Below are 26190 nucleotides of genomic sequence, written 5' to 3' on the forward strand. Positions count from 1 at the left end.
AGATGTTTGTAAGTACTTTTCCTACCATTTGGATATAAGTATTTCTTTTTCCATTCTCAGTCAGTTTTTCCAGAGTTCTATTTAAAAAAAAGATGCTTTTTTCCTTTTATATTGAAGCGTTGTAGAAGTTAAGGTCCCTGGGAATCCTCATCAGGATTGCTGTGTTTTATTTTTTGTTCTAATTACAGAAATATATATACACATGTATCATACATAGCATTCTTTAATTTTCCCCCACTTAAATTTTTATTTTAGAGGGCTTTTGTTGTGCATATGTAGGGATAACTTTTTCTTTTCAACTGTTACATAGTGTTTCTTTGTATAGGTATAATTTCTTTAATCTGTTGATGGACATTTGAGGTGTTTCTAGTTTTTCATTAGTGCCAGCAATTTATATATTTATCTTCATATCTGCCTTGTGTGTTTCTGTAGGATAAAATCACTAATAGAATTGCTGAATCAAAGTGTATGCCTTGGGCAGGTTTTAAGTCTTGAAATTACTTAGTATCTACTTAATATATATATAAAGCATGTTTCTGTTTTTGGTCTACTCTCACTTTCTCAGTTCACAGCCTCAAGCTATATGTGTTGTGAAAGACGGAAGAAAATCTTGAGAAAGAAGGGACTATGCAAATTGTATAGGACATGGATATTTTCATGGAGTGTGAAGATACTGAACCATAGTCAGAATACAGGTCTATCCAGATTAATTGCTTATGAGAGCAGCCGTTGTAAGGGAGAAGAGTGACTGTTGTCTTCTGTGTTGTTCAGTGTCCATGTAGCCTCTGATGCTTTGTCTTAAGAAATAGACAAATCTTTCAGATTTTCTGTTTCTTCTGAGTATATTGTGCTCTGTCTCTATCCTGAATATCTTCTCTCTGTTAAAATATCTGAATAATCTGTAAAGGAGAGATAAGAAGTTCAAAGAGATAATCTTAAGGAACTAGGACAGTTCTGGAACTGTAGATATTTGTTGGAGAAGAAAGGAGTCCTGGTGAAGGTGATGCCTGAAGATGCCTTCTTCAGTCATCCTGGTTTCACCATCTTTCAGTCTATTTTCTCATCTGGAAAGAGAAAGAAGCTGCGGCCCCTTCCATGTCTTATATTTTGAGTATGGACGATTAGGGGAAAGCTGCGAATCTTTATAAAGGGCACCCTGAGAAGTTTAAAAGAGGTCCCTTGAGAAACTAAAAAAGAAAAGTCCAGTGTTAAACTCGTGGGAGGGGGCAGCTGTTGATCAGATGATGACTGATTAAACAGCCTCTTTAACCACCAGTATTTCTGTTCCGAGATCAGGCACTCTGATAAGCACGTTGCGCAGCCCAAACCTCCTGGTGAGTTAAATGGCCTTTATTTTTCATGTCTCCGGAGCTCGCCTCGGCAGGGAGATGTGATGGGAGAGCTGGATTTACTGTCTTCCCCAGTATTCCCCACATCAGTGCTAGTTTGTGTTTGTTCCTCTCTGTCTCTCTCAGGTTATCTCCTGCTGCATACTATGCCCAGAGAATGATCCAGTACCTGTCCCGGAGAGACAGTATCCGCCAGCGTTCCATGCGCTACCAACAGAACCGCCTCCGTTCTTCCACCTCCTCCTCTTCCTCAGACAACCAGGGTCCGTCCGTGGAGGGAGCCGACTTGGAGTTTGAGGACTTTGAGTAAGTATCTGTTCAGCTTGCCTTCTCCCTGCTCCTCCCCAGTCGGGAGTACTTCCAGGTTAGCCACTGTCCGAGCAACAGTGGTTGACGTTCTGGCTTCAGACCCCTAAGTTATTACTTAGGAGCAGTGGCATGGGGTGAGGGACAGAGGGCTAAAATGCCCAGGGCTCGCCCCAACTCTGGCCGTCGCACTGCTGATTCCCTGGCGCCTGGGGAAGAGACGGCCCAGCGGGCCCAGGCCAGGCTGGGAGGAGAGGGCCGCTGTCCTTCAGGCGACATTTTTACTTCCCTTTTGGGTGAACACTCACTGTGGAAATGCTTCATGTGGACTGTCTTCACACCATCCAGGAGGCAGGAGGGTTGGTGTTTTTCTCTAAGAAAAAGTGGATATAGAGATTAAAAATAAAAGACTTGAATTTCCCGAGGAGACAGAATTCTCTTACAGCCTCGATCACACTGCTTCTCTGAGATCCTGGTCCCTTGCCTCTCAGCGTCATCAGTCTCCCCCCACCCCCAGTCAGGATCCTTGGAGATGGCCTGTCAGATTACTATGGGGGTTGAGAGGTGTTTCCGTCTTCTAGCCTCTTCGAGTGGTCAGCTGGGTTACAGGGTTGGACTGAAGGAGCAACGTCAGCCCCGGGCCGTGGGGTCAAGCTTCCCAGTGTGGCTGCCGGGTTTTACAACCTCTCAGCTGCCGCGCCTGACCTTTCTAGCCACCTCTTATGTTTCTTTCCGTCCTGAAGCTGAGTTTTCCTGGCTTGTATCAAATTGGACATTTGGCTCTTGCTTTGATTCCTACATTTTGATTTCCTCAAAACATGCAGAATACGAAAGAGAGAAGGATGGTTGAGCATTCCCCCCCCCCCGCCCCATCTCTTTTGCTGCCAGTACTGGAGTAGGACAGCCTGTCAGTCATCTTTCTTTTTCTTCCCGTTCATCTTGACATGGCCTGGTCAAGTCTGGGATCTTAAGAGTTCCTGCCTCCCTTCCGCCTTCTTTCGTGAGCTGAATGGATAGTTCCCCAGGAGCCATCTTGCAGTGGAGCTTTAAGGCGTTTGAGAAATATCTTTGCTCCCGAGGACCAAGAAGATGAGGACACCCATCATAGCAATTTGCCCTCCTGATTCAATCGTTAAACACGCAAACAACTGTGTACTTAGAGGCAGAAGGAACACTCAGTGGGAGATTCATTTGTCTGAGGGAGATGGAAATGTGAAGGAGATGCAAGGATGCCCTGAAACAGCTGTGCTGTGGCAAATGGAGGAGTGCTGGTGTGGGGAGAAGGGCCAGCTGCTCTGGGACGCTCGGCATGTGTCCTCCTGCCTTAGGTCCCTGCTGGGGGAGGGTGGCTGTGGGCCCGGCAGTGAAGGGAGAGTCTCCAGTCCGTCTTTAGCCAGGCAGACCCCTGTAGGGAGATCTGGTCCCTTGCCGAAATGATTGTTTTTCCAGCCCCAGGGACTGTTCCGCAACGCAGTCTCAGCGTACAGTGCCAGAGCTGCCGGGACTCAGGGCTGCTGGGAAGCCTCAGTAATCCCGCGGAGCCCTGGAGTCGGTGCAGACTGCAGAGCCCCTTCTGCACGCGTGTGTGGAAGGCTGTTCTCTCTTCGCTGTGGTGAAACGTGGGGCTCGTGCCTTTGAGCTGTATCTTGCCTCGTGACTTGTCCTTCACAATGGAGTTCTGGGTTAGTTTAAAATGTTCTGTTCTCATCTTACCTTCTCTTTCTTCTGTTCCCACCTCCTCCCTTTCCCCTTCCTTCCCCCTCCATTTTCCTGTGTCAAACTGCCTCCTCTCTGTGCTCCCCACGGCCCACCTGTGCTCGCCGCCCCCTGGCTTCAGCGAGACCTGAATTTACATCGCCGTCTCCCCTTCCATGCACTGACTTAGCCGTTGTTTTTTCCCTGGGGTCTTGCGTGGCTCCCTGGTTAGGGACAGTGGCCTGGTTTCTCTCTGGCCCCTCCCAGAGTCCCTCCCCTGGGTGTCTGCCTTCCTCTGGGGGCTGGAGCAGACCATAATCTTGTTTTTTAAGAGCAGCTGTGGCTCAGTCACCTCCGTGTTAGCTGTCCAGGCCGTCTTGTGCAGGATACTGCTGGCTGCCCGAGGCCCAGGCACAGTCTGCTGGTGCTTTCTCTCTTCCCCCGCCCTCCTCCCCCTGCTGTGAACCAAGGGCTGCGCGAGGTTGCCCTCTGTTAGTTTCGAGGGGCTCTGAGAGGAGACAGTGAGAAATTTAGGGACTGTACCAGCTCCTTTTAATTTCCTTCCCCAATCCTTTTCCTCAACCAGAATGGAAGTTACAGGCCGTGCACTTGTAATTTATAGTTCCTTCAAGTACAGAGACGCAGGTAAGTTAGATGTGGCCTGGGATCCTCCTGACACTTAGAATGCCATTAAGAGACCCTGCTCTGCTGGGCTTCTCGCCTTCCCAGCACAGTGCGTTCCTGCCTCTGCCCCTCCAGCACGGCCTCTGCTCTCTCCTTCGTTTACAGAGTCGGAGATCATTTTGCCTTTCTCCAGCTTGTCCCATCCAGGTGTATAGTGGCCTCAGAAAACAAAGGGAGCCATTACCCACATCCCTTCTGTTTTGGTTTTCTTTAATCTTCCATCGAATGAAAGGGATCAGCTACCATATTTTTCATGTACACTAATTAATAACAGACACAACATTGTATATTTAAAAATCTAGTTTACTTGTTATAATAACCCTTTGAGATAGTTGTTCCTTTCAGTGTGGTTTTTTTAAAGTAAGGATACTGAAGCTTGACCAAAATCAGGCATATCTAAGATTAGAGATCAGGAGCAAACATATCTAGTGTCTGACTTTATTGTCCTGCAGATTTAAAACGCTTTAAGAATGATGTACAACCGTATTTGAGTCCTAGCTCCATGAGCTTGCTGGGGGAACAAGACTGTAGATTTAGCACTCGTGGGGGATAACTTTGAAGGCTGGTCATCGGGTTAAATTTTCCATTCTTTGTCATCTGGATTGATGAGCGTCTTCCCAGGCGGGCACCTTCTCTTACCATTCGTCTCTCTCTGCGGCAAGGATGGAGACTGCAGGGGCCCCGTGTCTGTCAGAACGCACGAGCAGGACGCCCGGAAACCTGCTGTCAGGAGGTCTGTCCTGACGCCCTCAGCGTCCGTCTCTGCATAAAGGAGCTCACTAGCAGGGCAAGATGCGGCTGCCCCTGACCCCGCTGTCTGCCTGCTTCTGAGCGGAGGCCACCCACTAGAATGTAGATGGCAAAGAAGCCGAGGGAAAACTCGCATTTCTATTTTCACCATCCCTTTGGAAAAAGACGAGAGAGGCTTTTATGAAGCCCAGGTTGAGTGCTGTGTGCCCATAGTTCCTAAGTCCTGCAAAAGAGGTGGTGTCTGTGACTTTATGACTGTCGTTTTAACTATCCTCACCCCCCTTCCTCATTTTATCTGTTACTCTAAACGTAATTACAATCCCAGAATCATCTTCCGATCATCTTGCCTCTCTTTGTAACTACTTTGCCTTGCAGGGCAAAGATAAAGATACCCTGTGCTAATGACAGTCAGAACTGGAGAAGCTTCAGATTAGATCAGTCACAAATATCTCCCAACACTGGGAAATTATATTCAACTTCTTAAAAACTGCTGCCAGCACAGAGAGAAATAGTCCTTCATTCACAGTTGTGACACTGGGCTATACTTTGGGCAAGCATCTCAGGGAGAAATCCTAGTCTTTCAGCCTTAAGATGAAGTCTCCTTAAGTCTGTTGCATGTATTTTATTAACTCTTCCGATATATCTGGTTGTATTTGGTCTCCTTTTACCTAGAAACCCATGTTGTGAGCAAACCCGCCAGTCCGTTTCATTGTGAAGTGATTGGCAGTCGTTTCTGAGAGCCTAGGATGGGTGCTGGATCCTCAGCTTGGCGTGATGTGTTTGTCGCCGTACCACATGCATTCGTGCAAAGGAGCCTCAACCAGCGGGCTTTCGTGTTCCCCTGGCCAGACGTGGGGAAGTTCTGGCAAGGAGGTCATCGAGAGGCCTTCTTGGTATCTAATATAGCTGAGGAGGGTTCTGAAGGCTGTCACTCAGCTCTGCCGTCTGATTGGGTGTGGCGTAGGAGAAGTTACTTGCCGGAATTTAATCTTCTTCATCTGCCCTTTTGCCGTGACTACAATTTAATTAGGTCACACCAGGAAAATATGTTAGAAAACCAGTAGTGGTGCTCTTACCATCCGTCTGTGGGTGAAGTCCTGACAGGTTTGTATGACCCACGTGCTTGGGTCAGGTTCTCAGGGCTCTTCGGTCGGGTGAAGCCACACGTCCTCGGCAGTGGCTGTGCCCCCGTGCTGTCTGCTGTATGCCCAGTCTCCAGGACCCCGTGGGAGTCGGTGACTGCTGACAGCTAATGCGTTACTTGTAGCCGAGAAAGGCGAGGGTAAGCCTTCAGCGGGAAAGGCTGTCTCTTCGTTTTGAAATGAGACTGCTTTTACTCTCCCTTTGACTTACAGACTGTAAACGCTTTGCTATCAGAGGTGCAGGAGAAGCTGTGAGGGAGCGCGCTGTAGAGTGACTGTTCTCTTTACTGACTGGGACCTGCCAAGGCAGCCACGTCAGGCACCCTCGTACACTTACCCAGTGGTGGTGTTTCGTGGAAGCAGTCCTTAAACTGAGATGAGATAAGAAACTGTTCACTTCCTTTTTCACCAGAGTGTTAAATAATTTCACATAATTGATTTTTGTGATGGTTGCTTGTTTTTACAGGGTGGGTTTATAAAAGAGAAAGTATATGTCTTTTTTTTTTTTCTTTTTTTAGTGTATGTCTTAAAATAGGACTTTCCCTCCAGATATGCTTAGAAGAAAGGCAAATAGATGCATAGTCATACAAACATGAAACATTCTGGAGTCTGTCAGGAGTTCCCTTGTTGCCAAGTATGGTCAGGTTGTCAAGTCCAAGATACGACAGAAGATGAGCCCGGGACTTAGAGTGGCACCAGATCTTGGGAAGTCTCGGGTGCCTTGCAAACGAGGTGACCTTTACCCTGAAGGTGAGAGGGAGCCACTGAAGACTTTTAAGCCGTAGAATAACGTGATCAGATCTTTACATAGTATCTCATAACAGACTGTAATAAGGTACTCCTGAAGTACAGGACAGCATTGTGTGAAGGCAGCTGTGCTCACCACGATACCACCAACGCACGTGGAGAGGGTGCTAGGGGAGATGTGAGAAGGCTTCGTGGATTTCAGCTGGGTGTGGAGACGGCCGAGGACTCTGACGGACTGAGGTGGAGGATGGGAGTAGGGAAGGAGATTCTGGACAAAGGAGTAGCTTCAGCAAAAACCTAAACATGGAAGCGTAATAGGCTTTGTTTGGAGACTCTGCAGAGATCTGTGGCTAGAGCAGTGGAAGCAATAGGTTGCTCCCTGATGGCTCAGTTGGTAAAGAATCCACCTGCATTACAGGAGACCCTGGTTTGATCCCTGGGTTGGGAAGATTCCCCTGGAGAAGGGAAAGGCTACCTCCTCCAGTATTCTGACCTGGAGAATTCCAATGGGGTCGAAAAGAGTCAAACAGGACTGAGCGACTTTCACTTTCACGCTTCAGAGCAATGAAGTGTTCGAGCGAGAAGGTCAGAAAGACTTGGGCTGTGGAGGGCCTGGAATGCCTGGCTGAGAAGTTTGACCTCATTTTTATCTGAGGGAAACCATTATTCAATATGTGTTTTAGGCAGTGAATTCTGACAGCGCTGGCTAGGCAAGTGGCAAGTGTACGGACGCAGGAAAACCAGTTAGGAAGCAGTGGGCGGGATCCACACGAGAGCATGTGAGGACTGCGTGTTGAGTGCTGGGTGTGAGAGGCCTTGGTGTTCTCGAAGAGCGGGGCCTATTTGTGAATGTTCCTGGGGAGACGAGCCGCGTGAGAGCTGAGCTGTCTCACTTCCTACTTCTCCACTCAAAATGTTGCCCAAGTCCTTTTTTACTCTGACTGGAACTGATTTTGAACTAAGTGTATAAAAGTAGCAAGTGACTCCCAGCGCAGCGGTGAGTGGAGCCAGGTTCTCTTGTGTGATCCCGCCGGTTCCCAGAGCCTGACACCTATCGTCTAGGAACTCCTGTGATTTGTCATTTGATCTTTGGCAAGTGCCTGTCCTACCCCAGGCCTCAATGTCTGATCTTGTAAAGTCAGATTAGATAATCTCTGAAGTTTATTTCAGCCCTAAAGCTCTTGGATCTTTCTTGGACCTAACTAACTGTCTTAGAAGAATTTTCCTTGTACTCAGCAGACGTAGAGTAATAAGTCTCAGCCAAGTGGGGAGACTTCCTCCTGAGGATTATGAAGGTGTTAGTCACTCAGTCGTGTCTGACTCTTTGCGACCCCATGGACTGTAACCCGCCAGGCTCCTCTGTCCATGGGATTCTCCAGGCAAGAATACTCAAGTGGGTAGCTATTCCTTTCTCCAGAGGATCTTCCTGACCCAGGGATCGAACCCAGGTCTCCTGCCTTTCAGGAAGGATTCTCTATCATCTGAACCACCAGGGTTCAGATTCCCTTCCTGAGGATTAGGAATAGGATATCTGGTACCTATGGAGCCCCAGCATATTTATAAAATATGTGCCTGCCTGAATGCCAGCTCTTTCCTGAGGATTCCAGCTCTTTCCTATTGCTTAGAAATACATAATATTATTGCTTGGCAGCTTTAGAATTAGTATTCTTTCTGTGCAAGTAAAATACATATGAATATTTATTATAAAGAATGCTAGGGGAAGAGAAAGAAAAATGGAATATGTCTGGGTTTAAAGAATTAAACAGCCAAGAGGGAGGAGAGGGAAAGGAGGGTAACTATCACTTAGAGATATGTATTTATTTTTTAATATAAAATGCACAATAGGAATATGGATTTGCATAATGTATGCAGATGAAATTAAAGGTAGAATAAGAGAGGAGAAGAATTTGTAAGTGGTAATTATCTGTTATATTACTATTCCTTGGAGAAGAATTAAGGCTCTGCATTTCCAAGAGACCTCTGCTATTAGGTATCCCCTATGAATAATCCCAGCTGGGCCTGTGCCTCCCTCCCCGAAATCTCGCCCTGGCGCACACACACAGTCCTTCAAAATAGGGACCAGAGCCTCACGAATGGCACCCCAGTAAAGAAAGGACTTAGCTAAGATCTCTGTGCCTCCAGGGGCAGGAGTGATGGAGTACGCCCTCTATTGTCTGGAGATGGAGTAGAAACCGAAGAGCTCGGGGGAAACAGGTATTTTTTTTAATAGTCTGATTTTCAGCCGAGTCAACTGTGTGTTGTCAAGAAGACAATGGCCTTTTGAGCTCTGTGCTGCCAGAGCTGCCTTGACAAAGGCCCGAGTCAGAGCTGTTTGTCAAGAGCGGTGATGGCAGCCCGACTGTCTGGTCAGGACTCAGACGGCAGCCTGTAGGTGTGTTTTCCATTCCTTTAAATTACAGCCTCTCTCTGAGGCAATTAATCCCAGGCATTTAGCAAGGGTAGCTGCTGTGTTTCTCCCTTGTTCCAGAGATTGCATTTTCTTGAATTTGGCACTCGTCTTAGACGCTTAATTGTTTGATGGGTGTTTTTTTCCTTATAAAATGTTTTATAAGAAAGTCTGATTTTTTTTTTCCTCTCTCCTTCCCAAATACCCCTCTGAGAGTTAATCAGAGATGCACAGAGTTCAACAGCTGGGAAAGCCATTAATAACTCAGCCAGCTTCTGTCCCGCTGACTTAAAGGCAGCTTCTGACTGATGAAATTGATGAGGATTTCTCAGGTGTTTCCCTGAAAAGGATTCTGGTGAGAAAGAGTCCTCCAGTGATAGAGGAGCAGTGCCAGCATGTTTGCATACTCGGGTCTTCACTGTGTTTGTTTTTTTAAGTTCCTCCCCACCCCCTTGAAAAGGGCATGGTCTATGTTACATTGTTGTCCTTATTCTTCTTGTTTAGTGCCAAGTCATGTCCCACTGTGTTGTGACCCCATAGACTAGTCCATCCACCAGGCTCCTCTGTCCATGGAATTCTGTAGGCAAGAATTCTGGACTGGGTTGCCATTTCCTTCTCCAGGGGATCTTCCTGACCCAGGGGTTGAACCCGCATCTTCCGCATGGGCAGGCGAATTCTGAGCCACCAGGGAAGCCCTTGTGTTGTGTTATGTTGGCCTCCAGTATGTAGCACCCTCCATTACTGCTCTGTGAACTGCCTCTGGCTCTACCTTTCACCCTCTGCTCGTCGGGCAAACATTTTCTAACCTTCAGTCTCGGCCTAGATTTGCCTCCTTTGTCTCGTGGAGTCTTGCTCTGTGTTGATCTTGTATCAGCACTGGAGTGAGGGGCAGAGTCTGTGTAGTTTTCTGAATTGAACGTGTTAAGTTTTTTTTTTAATTTTTTTGTCCGTTCTTAACACCCTTACCACTCCTCCTCTCTCCCCTCACTTCTGTCCACCCCCTCTGCCGAGCCTTTGCAGATATGCTTCACATTGAAATATGGTTCCCCATCTCAGCTCCTTATTTTGAACTTTCTCTCCTTTCTAGACTATAGGAGAATAGCAGCCAGAGTCATGAGTTGCTGTCTTCCCCTCTTGCTTGTTGGAGCCACGCCTTTAGTCAGGGATTTTTGTGTGCCAGCAGGAAAACCTGGGTCTTTTGCCCTGTTCTTGCTTAACTTGTCCACTGGTTGGGCCTTCTGGCCTGTGCCTCCTTGCTCATTTATGTTTTCAAGTTTTTTCCAGTCAGGAAATGTTTGAGTTACTACTGTTACAGGCTATTTTCTCCCAGATGCCTTTGGTTTTTTTTTCCCTAGAGGCAGCATCTTGTTTGTGTGTTCACCATGGTCCACTTTTCCAAATCAGTCTGTCAGTTCGGTTATTTCTGCTTCTTTGTTAGTGTGCCCAACAATTTGAATTTGAAGTCTTCTCTACATTTTATTGAAATGCTGTTTAACTCCGACTTCCCTATCATTAATCAAAATGTTAGATACATCTCCAGTCACTTAATATATTACCTCTTTTGTGGTTCCTAATGTAACAGTCAGTCTGAGACTGCTTGTATCTGAGCCAGCTGATTTTCCTGTATATGTATCTTATTTTCCTCTCTCTCTCCCTATATATATATATATATAAAGGGAGATTGTTATGATATGTTACTCAGAGTTTACCGGAAGATATAGCTATATATAGATACATCTGTATATATCTTCCAGTAATCTCTAAGTAACATAAAACCATTATCTCTGACCATGTTTTGTCCTCCTTCCTCCCTTCTTTTTTTAAATGGGAGGAGAAATTGAATCAGAAGGAAGTTAATTGTTTTTAGGTTTTAATAACAATGAAAAGAGCCATAGGAAATATGTCCCAGGAGCCCAGATTCTCTCCCAGTCGTGGTGTTTGTCCACTTCTCTGAGTTACCTTCCTATGTCCCGTCACCCAGCTCTGTGTCATGTTTGGGTTCTGGCAACTGCTGTTTAGCACTGTCTCCTGTGGGCTTCCCGGTGGGTCAGTGGTGAAGAATCTGCCTGCCAGTGCAGGAGATGCAGGTTCCACCCCCGGGTCAGGAAGTTCCCTTAGAGAAGGGACTGGCTACCCGCTCCAGTATTCGAGCCTGGGAAATCCCCACGGACAGAGGAGCCTGGCAGGCTATGGTCCATCAGGTCGCAAAAGAGTGAGACGTGACTTAGCGATTAAGCAACTGTCTCCTGCTCTGCCCCCGCTCCCCTTTCCTGCTCTCCAAGTCTGCTCATGCCAGAGAGAGTGCTGTTTATTGTCCAGAGGGAGAGGGCTCTTTGGCCCTTGTTCAGAAGTAAATTGTCAGCTCCACATTGTGATTCTGGGAAGACCAGCTCTCTCTTATAGCTGTAGAATAAAGTAATTGGATTTGTCCCATGATGCTGCTTTCCGTAACTTAATTTTCGACTGTTTTGAGGCCTAGGACCCTTTTCCCCCCTCAGAACCCTTTTTAACTTCAACATATTTTCTAACTCCTCTCATGATAATTAGTTGCACTTTTAGTGCCCATTGATAAGTAGAATATATGAAGAGCTGTCATGAATTCACCTGTACTTTTAACTGAATTTGTACTTTGATCACAACTTGAATCTACATATTGAAAAATAATAATATACTTAATTTGGGAGCTGCCTTTTTTTGTTTGATGATCAGCTACTCCTTGTAATAATTTGGTGGGTTCCCCAGAGTTGCAGTCTACTGGTCAGGAACTTCTGATCTCGTTCTTTATAATCCCCTTTTCACTTTCCATATGGTCTTATCTTTCTTTCCTTGCATCTCCCTTCACCTGTAGAGTTTCAAGTCAAAGAAATTTGCTATGTTAAAGAAAACAGAGATATGCTGTCTCTTCTGGGAAGATAAAAACCAAGTACTGACTTTTAATGGATCAACTTCCAATATCCCTGATATTGATTTGTCTCTAAATGCTCAGCATCCAATTCCACCAAGATACAAAAATTTTCCTAGGCTTTCATTTCTGGTTTGTAAGGCTCTTAGTAGTGCCCTTGAAAGCCAAAGTGTTGTCTTTGATTCCAGGGCCAGTTTGAAGATTATCTCATTAAATTGAAGATAATCCAAAGGAAGAATTTAGAAAATATCCCAAATCAAACTCTCAAGAGGTTCATTTATTTTGTAGAGTTGGTTGAGCAGTTAATTAACTACTCTGTCCAGCCGTGCCCTTTGGCTTATTGTTCCTTTCATGCATTGGAAGCTAAGCCACGTGACGCCTGTCTTCTCTTTTCTTGTAGGAAGCAGTGAAGTGTAGTGAAAAGAGCCAGGGCTTTAGAGTCAGACGGATCTTCCTTGAATCTTATCTCAACCACTTACTAGTTGTATGACCTTGGGCATTTGTCTCTCTGGTCCTTAGTCCCTTACTCTGTAAAACACATCTAATGATACTTGATGGAAAGATTAAATGAGATAACATTAATTAATAACCTTTGTATTAGGACTTAGTAGCTATTTAATAATGGTGGTTATTACTGTTATTCTAACAGACCATAAAGAAAACACTAAACATTTTTTCTTTTTACTAAAATGACCTAGATTGCATTGTCTGATCATCTTCATCATTGTTAATTTTTCAGTCTCTAAAAGAAAGGACTGCCTAGTCTTTTTCTTGTGTTGTTTTTCTTTCACATATCAATGATTTTTCCATACCAAGGACCTAAACCAATGTATTTAAAGATAATCTTTCTTTCCTTCATGGATCCTCTAAAGCCAAAGTTTCTCTTATCTTTCGATCTAGAAAAAAGAAAAAGTTTACATGTATCCATTCTAAATCCCTTTAGAAGATCCAAACTTGGTTTCAGTTTCAGATGCTGCAGAGTTCAGAGACCACATTAACTCAAGAAAAAGCTTCCTTCTTACTGAACTGTTAGTAAATGCTCAAAAATTTTTTAATCAGGTTCTCCAGAAATGCAGTATATGAATGTACCATTCAAGTTAGTAAGCAACCGGGATGACTGATTTCTCCGGGGCCTTCACCTAAGGGTAGGACTTTAGTTTGGGACATATCTTGTCTTTGGGGCTGGTGTCTGATTCTGCTTTAGTGACTCTCTCACGTGCAGCCTTTTTCTTTTTCTCCAGGGACAATGGTGACAGATCCCGGCACCGAGCTCCACGCAACGCCCGGATGTCTGCACCTTCGCTTGGACGCTTTGTCCCAAGGTAAGAACCGGGTAGTCAGCTCTTAGAAGAGGCTTTTCTAAGGAAGCCTTTACAAGAGACTGGGATTTTTAAACCTACTTCCTGATCTGGATTGTCCATATCTGGAATTATGTCCTAGGGAGCCTACAGTCAAGCCCTGCCACCTAAAAACTTCCCAGGAGATGATTAACCACAATGAAAAGGCATAGAAAAGTGGCATTTGGAGCATCCTGTTCAAGAATAGGAGCCCCCCCCCCCCCCCAATAAAAAAGCCTTGGGAAGCCTTAGAAGCACAATCGGGAAGAAGATAGATGTGTGTGAAGGGATGTGTCCTAGGAATTTCACTCTGCTCTAGGTTTCTGTGGATTCCTAGGCTTAGTGGAGCCCTTATCTTTTTTTTTTTTTTTTTTTTTTGTAGATTATATAGTATTTTTTTTCATTTATTTTTATTAGTTGGAGGCTAATTACTTTACAATATTGTAGTGGGTTTTGTCATACATTGACATGAATCAGCCATGGTTGTACATGTATTCCCCATCCCGATCCCCCCTCCCACCTCCCTCTCTACCCAATCCCTCTAGGTCTTCCCAGTGCACCGGGCCCAAGCACTGCCTCATGCATCCAACCTGTGAGCTCTTATCTTTGATTGTGGGTTGGTAGATGGTGTATCTCCTTTGTATTAAGATAGTAGGCTTTTAACACGCGATTCCTTCTTACAGGCGTTTCTTGCTGCCTGAGTACTTGCCTTATGCTGGAATTTTTCATGAACGTGGACAGCCTGGCTTGGCTACTCACTCTTCTGTTAACAGGGTCCTGGCAGGTAAGGAGGAGTTGTTTCTTCGTCTTTTGGAATTTTAAAAGGAGGAGTCAAGGGGAGCTCTCCCTTTCTCTACCTGCGTTGTTACGACGGCATCTTGGCATCTGGCGGAAAGTCTCATACTCAGACGCCTTACTTCAGGGCAGGAAGCTCCTGATTCAGGGAAGCTGCTGCTTTTTGTCCATCCCCTCTTCCTTCAGACATCTTTTTTTATTTGTTTGTTTAAACCGCTTGTTTCTTAATCCAGCAAATAGACTTTTTTTTTTTTTTACTTTTTTAAATGGAATGATAAAGGTGCCTTGCTCATGTTTTATTGGCAAGGAACTCATGAGCCAGATCCTGTGATTTAATTAGGAGCTGAAGGCACACCTCTCCGACCCTTGTCTGCTGCCAGCACATGGAGTTCCCAGGCCCTATGGAGTCTTCAGAGGAAGCAAAGAGACCCATGGAGGAGCCGGCTTAAAAATTTCCACAGAACAGAAAGTGGGCTGGACAAGCCAGCCGAGGCAGTTATATGGTGGTTGAATAACAGTGACCAGTGTTTGGGGCCTAAGAGGTATGACGTGACTGGGCTGAGACACAGGGGTACTGCTGCTTCTGGGCAGTCTCTGGAGAAGGAGACAAAGCAGATGCATTTTTTTTTTTCCTGACAAAAGGTTTTTCTCTTTCCTCTCCTTCTCCCCCCGCTCACCTTCCACTGCCAACTTGTAAATTTATGTACGTAAAGGCATTAAAAACTATAAAAATCAAGCCACATCTTGGTGTATCTTTAATAAGCATCTTTATTTAAAAAATTCAAATGACAATATGTTTTGGAAAATCTGGGCCATGTGGTGGTTCCAGGTAGAGAGGGATCTGTGTGAGGCGGTGGCGCCATGGAGCTGCAGGAAGGTGATTTCTGACCGAGCTGTGGTGATAGCTGGTGGGTGGGCCGTGGGACCTGGAGTCCTTTAGGTAGCGGTATTCTTGAGCTGGCGCCAAGGCCGAGAGAGCACCAGGGCTCCGTAGGCCCGGGCTTGGTGGGCGAGCAGACTGCCCCGTGGTGTCCTGACCGCCTCCACCCAGGAGGGTTGTGGCCCGCGCTGGTGAGCAGACCCCGCGGCTCTGCGCCTCGCCTTGCCGGGCACTTCTGTGTGGTGTGGCTGACGGCACGTGGAAGGTCCTCACTAGCAGATGGCCACTTGCTGCCAGACAGTACCACAGAGCTCCCCTCCACCCTCCTTGTTCAGACTTCTGCCTCCACCAGCGGCTCTTGCCCCCCTACTGCTGGGAAGGCTGTTTCCTTGGCATTTCGTTGTTGGTTTTTTGTTTTTCTTTTGGAACAGCTCTATGTTGTTTTTTGTCTCCTTTGATCTAATAACTCTTGACCTCCATTTCTTCTTCCCTTCTTTATGTCCAGAGGTCTGACCCCAAATGGCTCCTTTCACTTACGGGTAGTTTTGAATATAGGGGTTATATTCCAGCAGGCAGTTGTTTACAAGTATGAAATCTATTGAGAAAACTTCTCTAACAGAAGCTGCAAAGTACCCTAAGGATAAGGAAGTCGAGACTCTCGGAGAAGTTCCCTCTTGAGTTAGATTAGTGGATGGTTTCCATTCACATTTAAGCTCATTTCTTTCATTTTCTCAAGATAGCAGTTAGAAAGTGTCCATTGGTCTTTTTCATCTCGTTATTGTTGATTTTACAGCGTTGTGTTAATTTCTACAGTATAGCTGCGTGACTCAGTTATACACATAGGTATACATCATATGTGTATTTTTATTGTGGTTTATCCCAGCATATTGAATATAGTTCCCCGTTCTATACAATAGGACGACCTTGTTGTTTATCCACCCTGTGTGTAATAGTCTGCATCTATCCTACTGTTTGTTTTTTTTTTTTAATTGGAAGATAATTGCTTTACCACATTATGTTGGTTTCTGCCGTACATCAGCAGGAATCAGCCCTAAGTATACATATGTCCCCTCCCCCTTGAACCTCCCTCGCACCTCCCACCACATCCTACCCCTCCCTCTGCATTGTCACAAAAGAACCGGATTTGAGCTGTCTGCGTCATGCAGCAAATTCCCACTGGCTCTCTATTTTACGTATGGTAGTGTTTCTGTTTCAGCGCTGCTCTCCCAGTTCGTCCCATCCTCTCCTTCCCTTGCCATGTCCACCGGTCCGTTCACTATGTCTGCGTTTCCACTGCTTGCATGCAAATAGGTTCATCCACACCATCTTTCTAGATTCCCTGTATATATGTGTGTTAATATACATTTGCGTTTCTCTTTCCATCGGGCCTTTCTTAAATGCCCTCATGATTTGTAGATATTTGGGTGTCCCTCCAGACTCTGTGACAGTTGTGCTTCTCTTTTCCTTCTCTTGAGAAAAGCTCCAATAATAATAATAATAGCAACAAGAAAAGCTTAACACTGATTGAGCATTTGCTGTGTGCTGGAGAGCGTTCTAAGTGCTCTTCCTTGTCTCATTGCATCTCTTTCTCACAGTAATCCTGTGAGATGGGTGCTGTTTTCTAATTAACAGTGGTAGAAACTGAAGCCCAGGAGGCTAACTTGCCCAGGGTGATGGAACTAGAAGTAAAGGAGCCAGAACTGAACCAGGCAGTGGGACTTGAGTTTCCTAGTCTGCCTGTTCTCCCCACAGCTATTTTTAAGTGCGAAGCATCAAAATAGTCTTCTTCTTGTAGGTCCTTAATCTCGAAGAGGGAAAGAGGTCCCAGGGAACTTGGCTGATCTTCAGGGGATTTTCCTGTTTGTTTTAGTGCCTCCATTTTAAGTGGATTCTAGACATAGATTTTTATGACCTGGTGCTGCTTGCTCAGGAAAATCTTATTATATAACAACCCTTTCCCCGAGCCTTCGTGCCCTCCTGGACACAGATGCTTTGCTTTTTATTAAACTTACTTGTGATCATATAATAGAGCTGCTGTAATAATGGCTTTCTAAGTGAAGACAAATTCCGTTTTAGCAGTAAGCACTCTGAGTTTTCCTGGAAAGGCGCTTTTCCCAGATATGATTGGAATGAGGTTGTGATGGTCTCAGAACAGTTACATTCAGAGGGGTTTGTTCCGTACCTGTGTGCCAGGCAGTGTTATAGGCTACTAGAGTGAATAAGACAGACATAATAAGACAGAATGAGATTAGTGAATAAGATCCCTACATTTCTGTAGCTCAGAGTCTATGTGGTTGGCCATACCTTAATCATGCTTTTTGGTTCTTAGCTCCAAACATAAGGCAAAACCCTTTGTATGGCGAGTGGCTGTTTGTAGGGGTGAAGCATGGAAATGTAGCAGATCTGGAGGGACAGAGCATATCCACACACCTGCAGTTTTCAGAGACATGATCAGTGGCAAATGAGTTTTCAATGGACCCTAGCCAAAACCATTCAGAATCATCAGCAAAAATGGATTTGCAGAAAATTAAGATCCATTCTGCCCACTTCCTCCCACAAGAGCCTGAAAGCAGTAATATAAAACAGAAGCTGCTACAGAGAAGTGTTTTGCTAGTCTGTTAATCTTCATCTCTTCCGCCTTATCTTGTTGCCTTCCCTACAATTCTGTAGGTTCCTGGTGGCTGCCAGTCACCCATCAACCCACACCAAGCCCCTTCTTCAGCAACACAAATCCTAAACCTGTACTTAAAGAGATATAACTACATTTAAAACTGCAACTGCAACTTTGACAGGTATATTTTTGGGGAGACCTGCAAAAGTCTGGGGAACTCCCTCTGCTGAGCTTTTAGAAGACAACTCTATCTCTGTGTAGTAACAGCAGTCCATAACAGAGAAGGAAATGAAGTTAATGACTGGCCACTATGGGCCAGGTACAGCCCAAAGTGGTTTCCCATACATTATCTCCTTAAATGGTTCTGACAACCCTCTGAAGTAGATGGTGTGTTTTCCATTCTGCAGGGGAGAAAGCTGAGGCTCAGAGAAGTAAATGTCACATGCCCAGGTCTGTCAGCTTTACTCATAATAACTCTGTCCTGTTCAAGTAGGGAGTATCTGCCAAAAGGTTCTTCAGCCTGTAATGTTTCTCTGCATGCTTGAGGCCTCATACAAGTGAAATGAGAGGCCCTGCATTTGACATCTTCCTGGTAATTACTGGAAGGAAAACTTCTGAGGGATGGGGACCTGGGTAATGCAGGGTATTAGTTATCTGTTCTGCCTAATCTTTTTGACTTTCATCCTAATGAGCATCTGCTCCCAGCAGATGTCAGCCTGATGTATTTAATTTAGTATTTTGATTAAAATCAATGGGAAGTGTCAGGGATTTTTTTTTTTTTTTTTTTTTTTTTGCTTCTAGCCACAGGTCACTGGGGCCTGGTTGAGTGTCATGGGCTAGAGATGGCCTTGTGCCCAGTCATCCTAATTTCTCTTAGGATTTCTTCTTTGAGCCATTAGATTAGAAGTGTGTTCTTCAATTTTCACAAATTTCTTTTTGTTGTTGCTTTCTTATTTAATTTCACTGTGATCTAAGAACGTGCTTTGTATTATTTCAGTTACTTTAAATTTATTGAGACTTGTTTTATGGGTTAGCATATGGTCTATTCTGGAGAATGTTACCCGTGTGCATGGGAAAACTGTGTTTTCTTCTGTCGCTTTGTGAGAGGTTCTATAGATGACAGGGAGGTCTGCTTGGCTGACAGTGTTCTTCAAGTTTTGTGTGCCCTTGCTGATTTTCTGTCCAGTTGTTCTATCCATCATTAAGAGTAGAATATTGAAATTTTTACTCATTATTCCTGAATTGTATACTTCGCCGTTCAATTTTGTCAGTTGTTGCCTCAAATATTCTGGGACCTTATTATTAGGTACATATATGTTTGTAATTGTTTTGCCTTCCTCATGAAGCAACTTTTTCGTTATAAAATGTCCCTCTGTTCATGTAGTGATTGTCTTTTTTTTTTTTTTTTTTTCTGGTATAGATGATATACAATGTTAACTAAGTTTCAAATATACAAGATAGTGATTCACAATTTTTACAGGTTATATTCTCTAATAATATTGTCTTTAGTCTAGTTTTCCTTGTATCATTATAGCTACTCCAGCTCTTTTATGGATTGTTGACTGCATATATATTTTTTCCCATCCTTTTACTTTAAACCTATTTATATCTTATAGTATGTCTCCTATAGAAACCATGCAGTTGGATCTTATTTTTTATCTAGCCTGACAATCTTTGCCTTTTGATTAGATTGTTTAGTCCATTCACATTTAATGTTATTGATGTAGTTAGATTTTGCCTGCCATTTTGCTGCTTGTTTTCTGTCTTTCTGATGACTTTTTTTATTACTCTGTTTCTCCTTTACTGACTTCTTTTGTGTTGAGTGGATAGCTTCTAATGTGCTATTTTAATTACTTTCTTGATTTTAAACTATATCAGGATCTACTTCAGACTTACACAAACTTAATTCTGGTGAAATATAGAAACCTTGTTCCATTATAGCTACATTCTTATGCCCCTCCTTTATGCTATTATTGTTATATATATTATGTCTATATTTATATGTTATAAAACCAATGGTGCAGTGTTATAACTATTGCTATAGTTGTTATAACTATTGTTATCATTTTAACTATTGTTTTATGTTATTTCATGTTCCGGGCATCCTTCTGCTTATTGTGTGTTGTGGGTACAACTGAGATACATCTTTTACAAGAATTTACTTTTCTTTTCTTGTTAACTTTATTTTTGGTTGTTTTCTGCCTCTCATCTTTTTTAGAAAACACTGGTTTGAAAACACAGGTCCACTTTCCTAGGTATTTCCCACTTTCCTGGTATGTTAGGATATTACTTTTAGGAGCCCTGTCTAGTCTAGTTTGGCCAACTAAGTGGATATCTGGGTGGTTGGCTGTGCTGACATTTAAAAAATAGTTTAATTTCTCAACTTGATATAGTTGCCTAGTACAACAGCTTAATTACTATATACCATATCTTCACTTGAATTGGCAAATCTGGGAAAGATTAAAAGTAGTGAATGTAGTTGAAGGCTATCATGGTACACTTACATGAGTATGAACAGAAATGAAGGATCATTCTGGTGTTAGACCCTTTATCTGCTTGGCTGGTCCATTCTCCATGTTCTTGACCTCTCCAGTAGCCAGGCTGATAAAGTGAGTGGCACATTCCAGCTCAACATCAATTAAGATAGCTGTTTGTAAATCCCAGATAAATGGACAATTAGTGGTGGTGGTACTAGCTAGGACCGCTTTAATAATTAACCCAATTACCTTTCATTCTGCTCCAGTGATGAAAGTAAAGGCGATAAGGGGCTGGCTTGGTTGCCTGGGAAATGGAGAAATAAAAGCAGCACTCCTCCCAGAGAACCCAGCTTTCACAGATGCCTTTCAGCACCAAGGGCCTTGTACTTATTTGGCTTCCATCAGTCACTGAGCATCCATGCTGTCTCTACCCCAGCCTTTTATTGCATCTCCTTTATCCACTAGCGAGACGTGTGCTTGTCAAGAACATAGGTTCTAGTTTCTAAGCTGAACTGTCTGTTGCTTCTTCAGGCTTTTCTAGAGGAAAATATCAGCGCTTGTCAATGAACTTTTCTCTTTTATAATGTGTGACTGAGTTTTTCTGTGCCTCCATCTCTCTCTGCCCTGGGAAATTTCCTCTTGATCGCCCCCCCCCCCCCCCCCCCGCTGACGCTTTACACCCGTGCTCTGTCTGTACCCTGTCACTTTGAGATGTACATACCACTTTCTAAAAGCTTAGCGTTTTCCAGAGCACTTTGAGTCTTTTAAAAGATTTTAATGGTTCTGCCCTTACAGAGTTTACTGTCTGGCCAAGGAGTAGCCTGGTTTTCTATATTGTTATTGTTTGTGTGGGTTTATTTTGGGGGGGGTGGCTGTATTAAAAATTTAATAATTCCCCTGAGACTTTTGATTGCCAATCCTGATAGACTCTGTGTGTGTGTGTGTGTGTGTGTGTGTGTGTGTGTGTGTGTAACTCAAACCTGCCTGGGCTTGAACCAGGAATTTGAGTTTTGATGGAGTTTGAGGTAACTGGGAGTGTGTCCCCATTTCTCTTTTGCATGGGTCTGGGAGCCTGGGGGGAGCTCGGGAGAGACAGCTGCTACTTGCCTTGTAGGGTTGGCCTGAGAGGCAGCGGAGCAAAGCATTCAGGAGTTTGGGCTCCGGAGCGAGACTGTCTAGGTTCAGATATTCATGCTGCTTCCTCACAGTGTAATTTTGGTTAATTTAATCTTTTCTTGGGATTCAGTTTCTTCATCTGTAAAATGGGCATAAGAATAGTATTTCGCTCAGAGAATTGTTTTGAGGATTAAATAAGCTAATATTAAGCACTTAGCATGTTTGGGTGTTTTTTTTTTTTTGGCACACAGTAAGTGTTCAGTAGACTTTAGCTTTTGTCATTAGGATTTTGACTGTAAGACTTTGGGGCCAGCATTGAGCTAGAGCTGTGCTAGTCTCCCCACTGATTACAGCCTTGCTGATCCCACTGTTCTTCTGTCTTCCTCAACAGTGCACTTCCTGGGTCCCAGGCAGTGCTTTCTCCCCTTTGCTCTGGTCAGTGAGTTGAAAAAACTGGGAACTTGTGCTCTAAGACACCAACAGATGGTAACCTGAAGTTCCCTATGTTGATAGTTTGACAACCTAATGTGTCCATTGTTGCCTGTAGTCATGTCAACCAAGAGGGTTCGATTAGAGGAGTCACAGAGTTTGCATTTGAGTAACCCTTTTCTGTCTCTAATCAGAACTTGCTCTCATGAAATAAGCATCTACTCTCCAGACCAAGTACTTGCTCCTGTGTAACCATGGCAATATAGGATTCTCAAAGTGGACCAATAGCATCAGCGTCATTTGGGATCTTGTTCCAAATGCTTCTTGATCCCTACCTCAGATACACTGAAGCAGAAATTCTGGTTGTGGGCTTAGGAATTTGTGTTTTAAATGGTCTTCTAGGTGATCCTGGTGCACTTGAAAAATTGAGAACTACTGCTCTAGATTAACTAATTAAAGCAAGGGACAGAGGCAGAGAGGAAGAAATGGGAAGAGACGACTTACTAACACATTAAGGAGTGTGCGTGCCCAGAGTCTCAGATGCGTTGGTCCTGGTGAGCCCCTGGTTTATAAGTCTTCTTTTTCTGGAGCTATGAGTAATGGGGCGGAGGGCGGGGTGGGAAATGAATGAATTTGTCATTGCCTGCAGAGTGCTCAGCTGGTATATAAGCAATTTTTACTTGATAAACATGTATTGAGCTTCTGGGTTTTTTGGTGGCACCGTGTTAGGTATATGATAGTATGCAGATGAAGAAGACATGATCTCTGCTTTCCATACACTTTCCACCTACTGTGTAAGCCCATCATGCTCAGAAACGGCTAGAGGATAGTATGTCTTGTGCTAAATGCTAAGGTAGAAGTGTACACAAAAAACTGGCCATGAGAGTGCAGAACCTGCCAGCGTCTCTATAGCGGAAAATAGGAGTCTCTTAAGCTTTTTTGATGGGACCACAGGTTCTTGTCGACTCTGCTAGGAGTTTTCTTCCTAGGCAAAATTGACCTATAGCCTTTCTTCCAACTTCTTAACCAATCTCCTGTCAATTCCCCTTCTTCCTCCTGAAATAGAAAGGTGGGCATGAAGATATTTGGGCTGAGACCCTGCTGTGTAACTTGTCCTGTAAGTTCTCTGTACCTGGGGCTTCCCTAGACCTAGAGGTCTCAGCGTTTGAGTCCTGTGGCTTCTGCACATCTTAGAAATGCTTCTCATTTTGCAGATGCAACTGAAGATGCTCTCTCATCTCCCAAGGACCCACTGTAATGCCAGAACCCTTCTATTTCTGTCTTCTTAGATTATGATTAGTACATGCTTTGATATGTTTTATAACCCCTCAGAACACATGATACAATACAGAAAGCTATGGAGGAGATGTGAGGAAAGAATAAGCGAAATATGAGGTCAAAGCCCCCCTTTTTTTCCAGTGGAGGCAGTAGCCAGTCTTCTCTTTGTTTGAGATTAGAGATCTTATACACACTCTGGAAAGACTTGAAATAGTCTTCATTGCTATCCCATCTACTCCATTCTTTTTTACCTGAGTCCTTGGTAGGAATGCTAACCCGCCACCTCCTTCTTTTTAAAACTCTGATCTCATATTAGCTTTTCTTTCCCTTTCTCAGTTCATGTCCTCAGGCAGTCTCATTTATTCCAAACTGGCTGGAAATGCCATGGGAGCTGGCAGACAGCACCTCTCACCCTCTCTACCAAAGTAGAGCCAACCTGTGGGTGTTAATTTCCTTTCTTTAACACCTGCTGATCCACAAGGCTGGCTCTTCCCCCAGGGCCCTTGTGGCACTCAGCTGGAAGCCCAGGGCAAGCGCAGATAGATATCTTGGTGTAAGTGGTGAGGTAGAAGTAGGCACCTGCACATGGGTGACCAGGGGCCTTTTGAAGCGTTGAGAGTCTTCGGGGGTGTTTGTTTTGGTCGGGTGTTTAGTGTCATCTCAGGGCAGAAAGCTGTCCTGTAGTGACACACTCCAGCCTGTAAAAGCAGTGTCTCGTGTTACAGGGCGACCGTCACGAACCCCTGCATTTGCCTGAAGCCCAGCTCAGGGCAGGTGTGTGCCATGCAGAAGGGCCCAGCTTCACTGCTGGTGCCTTGAGCTGTGGGGTCGTATTCTTTGGAATTGCTTGGCAAGCACACTCATGATTCATACTCTGATGGCTCATGGCTGGTGAAGCACAAGCCCCAGAATGCTCTTCCTAGGCAGAGAGTTTAACTGGTCCAGGCTGCAAAGGAACAGGGGAAAACCAGACAGGACGTCAAAGGTCTAGGTTCCCAGTGGCAGGTCAGGGAGGTCGGATGTGCTGGAGGCATGTGAAGAAAAATAACAGCATTGATTTTCATGAATAAATCTGTCTAAGAAGGTGAGTTTTCTTCAGAATGTGCCATGCTGCCAGTGGCAGCCTTGGTAGTACTTGCTCATTCTTCCGATAGGAAGCTCACAGCAGTGTCTTTATTGTAATTTCCCTGGACTAGTAAACAAATGAAAAGGAGTGACATGGAAACATCTAGTAACTCTTACTCAATAGAGTGAATAGCTTAGAGACTGACAGTTCTATAGCAGCATTTAAAGTATTCCAAAGCGTTTCTCTTCATGCTGAACTGGAAAAGCGTTGTGGACAGAGATAGTGCAGTAGGTTAAGCCTAGTACCTTGAGCCAAGGTGGCAGAGTGGTACAGAATCTGCCTGCCAATGCAGGAGATGCGGGAGACATGGGTTCACTCGCTGAGTCGGGAAGATCCCCCTGGAGGAGGAAATGGCAACCCACTGTAGTGTTTTTGCCTGAAAAATCCCATGGACAGAGGAGCCTGGCGGGCTGCAGTCCATGGGGTTACAGAGTCGGACACAACTGAGCACGATGTTAGATCATATTTGCAAAATGCGGTGACTGCGGTGGAATGCATTGCTTCAGATGTGCTGAAAACAGACCCTAGAGCACTTCCTTATGCCAGGTAGAGCTCTAAGCACTGCTCACATATTATTTCACTTAGTCTTCACAGTATTCTAGTGATGCCTTGTTAGTACTCCTGTTTGCAAATAAGGAAACTGAGGCATAAGCAGATGAAGTAATTTGCGCACGACCACAGGTCCTACTTGACAGAGTAGGAATCAGAACTCAGGCTGTCTAGCTTTAGGTTGGGACTTCTCAAACAGAACCATCATGGGGTATAGGGTGATTCCTTGTTGGCAGAAAAACAGGCTGAAAAGTTAAACTCTGGCTTTACTGTAAGAAAACAAAAAATAATTTGTTCAGCCTACGAAACCGCTACTGGGGAGTGGGCTACAAATTCTCTTATATTCTTGTTGCAGCTCCTCTCCCCTCGAAAGAGCCCTGTAGAAGAAATACATTCCCAAACAATGACTCCTGAAGCGGTAATTACACTGTTGCCGTCCCATCGGGAAGAAGGCTGGGGCGGTGATTACATTCCCAAACAAAGCTGCTCCAGTATAATTGCACTGTGCTGCTCTTATCAGTCTGGGGAAGGCAGGCCTCTGGTCTCCATCCTCATTCGTTTTGAGATGGAATCCGAATAGCATTCAATTAATAGGCCAGGCCCAGGCACAGGGAAGTCGGCCAAAAGAGCCAAGAGGACATTAACTTGCGCTTAGCGTTTTCCTCCCACTGCTCTCCAGACCTTTAAGTATCAGCAGATTTGAGGACGAGCCCATCTGAAGAAATGGATTTGACTAATGAAGAGTTAGAGACCCCTGCTTAGAAGGTGTGCCCCCAAGCCCTCGTGGGTCTTTGTACTTGAAGAAGAGGCGGTTAGGTAGCAGTGAAATTCCCCTGTCATCCCCAGCAGCTTTTGCTCTATCAGAGATTGGTCCTTCCTTCAAATCTTCCCCCCACATTTCAAGTGTGAATGTGTATATATCTATTTATATATTTTTGGTATGTGTAGTTTCTAGTTGTGGATCAGGAAGCCCCTCTCTGGTTCTGTTGAGATTACAAGGCTGTCTTTTGTGAAATCTCAGCAGTCATCCCTAGATCTGGATTGAAAGAAGACATAACCTAATTTAATGGTTTTGTTTTATGATTCAGAGGACAGAAAACGGCCTGTGACCTCTTGGGCATGCTTGTTGAACCAGAGCAGAGAAACGGAAAGAGTGTCTGTTATCAGGTTGAGGGGTGCACAGACCCCTCGGGAGGGGTGTAGCCTTGGCCACACAAACCACCCCAAAATACACTGGCTTTAAAAAAGTGTTGGTTGTTCCTCACAGTTCCGTGGGTCCAGGGTGCGTTTCTCTGATCTGAGCGAGCTTGGCGGCTCTGTGTCTGGTGATGGCTTGGCTGGGCATGGGTGGTCGTGGTTGATGTAACAGGACGGTGGCCTGCCGAAGATCACCACATCACTCATTCTTGGGAGCCCGTGAGTGCATTACTTTACCTGGCAGAAGGAACTTCGCACGTGTGATTGAGATTTTGGGATCGGGAGATAACACTGAATTATCTGTGTGGACCCAGTCTAATCACATGAGCCTTTGAAAGCAGAGGAGAAAGGCAGACAGGTCAGTCAGCGAGATGCAGTTGTAGAAGATGGGAGTTGTTTGGTGCTCAGCCACC

At 44.7% G+C, this 26190-nt stretch overlaps 1 protein-coding gene across 8 annotated transcripts in view; it reads left to right on the forward strand.

Annotated features, from left to right (window-relative positions):
• Nucleotides 1–26190, forward strand: part of AMBRA1 (autophagy and beclin 1 regulator 1) — a 166503-nt gene that overhangs the window by 63050 nt on the left and 77263 nt on the right. For all 8 annotated transcript variants that reach the window (XR_010664376.1, XM_065943868.1, XM_065943866.1 and 5 more), the window contains 3 exons: nucleotides 1476–1655; nucleotides 13224–13304; nucleotides 14003–14103. Coding sequence is in view for 7 of the 8 variants with exons in the window: in XM_065943868.1 (XP_065799940.1) it covers nucleotides 1476–1655; nucleotides 13224–13304; nucleotides 14003–14103 (362 nt within the window). In the remaining variant the exon portion in view is untranslated. The remainder of the gene's footprint in view (nucleotides 1–1475; nucleotides 1656–13223; nucleotides 13305–14002; nucleotides 14104–26190) is intronic.

Source organism: Muntiacus reevesi, chromosome 9, assembly GCF_963930625.1.
Source record: "Muntiacus reevesi chromosome 9, mMunRee1.1, whole genome shotgun sequence".
Classification (NCBI taxonomy): domain Eukaryota; kingdom Metazoa; phylum Chordata; class Mammalia; order Artiodactyla; family Cervidae; genus Muntiacus; species Muntiacus reevesi.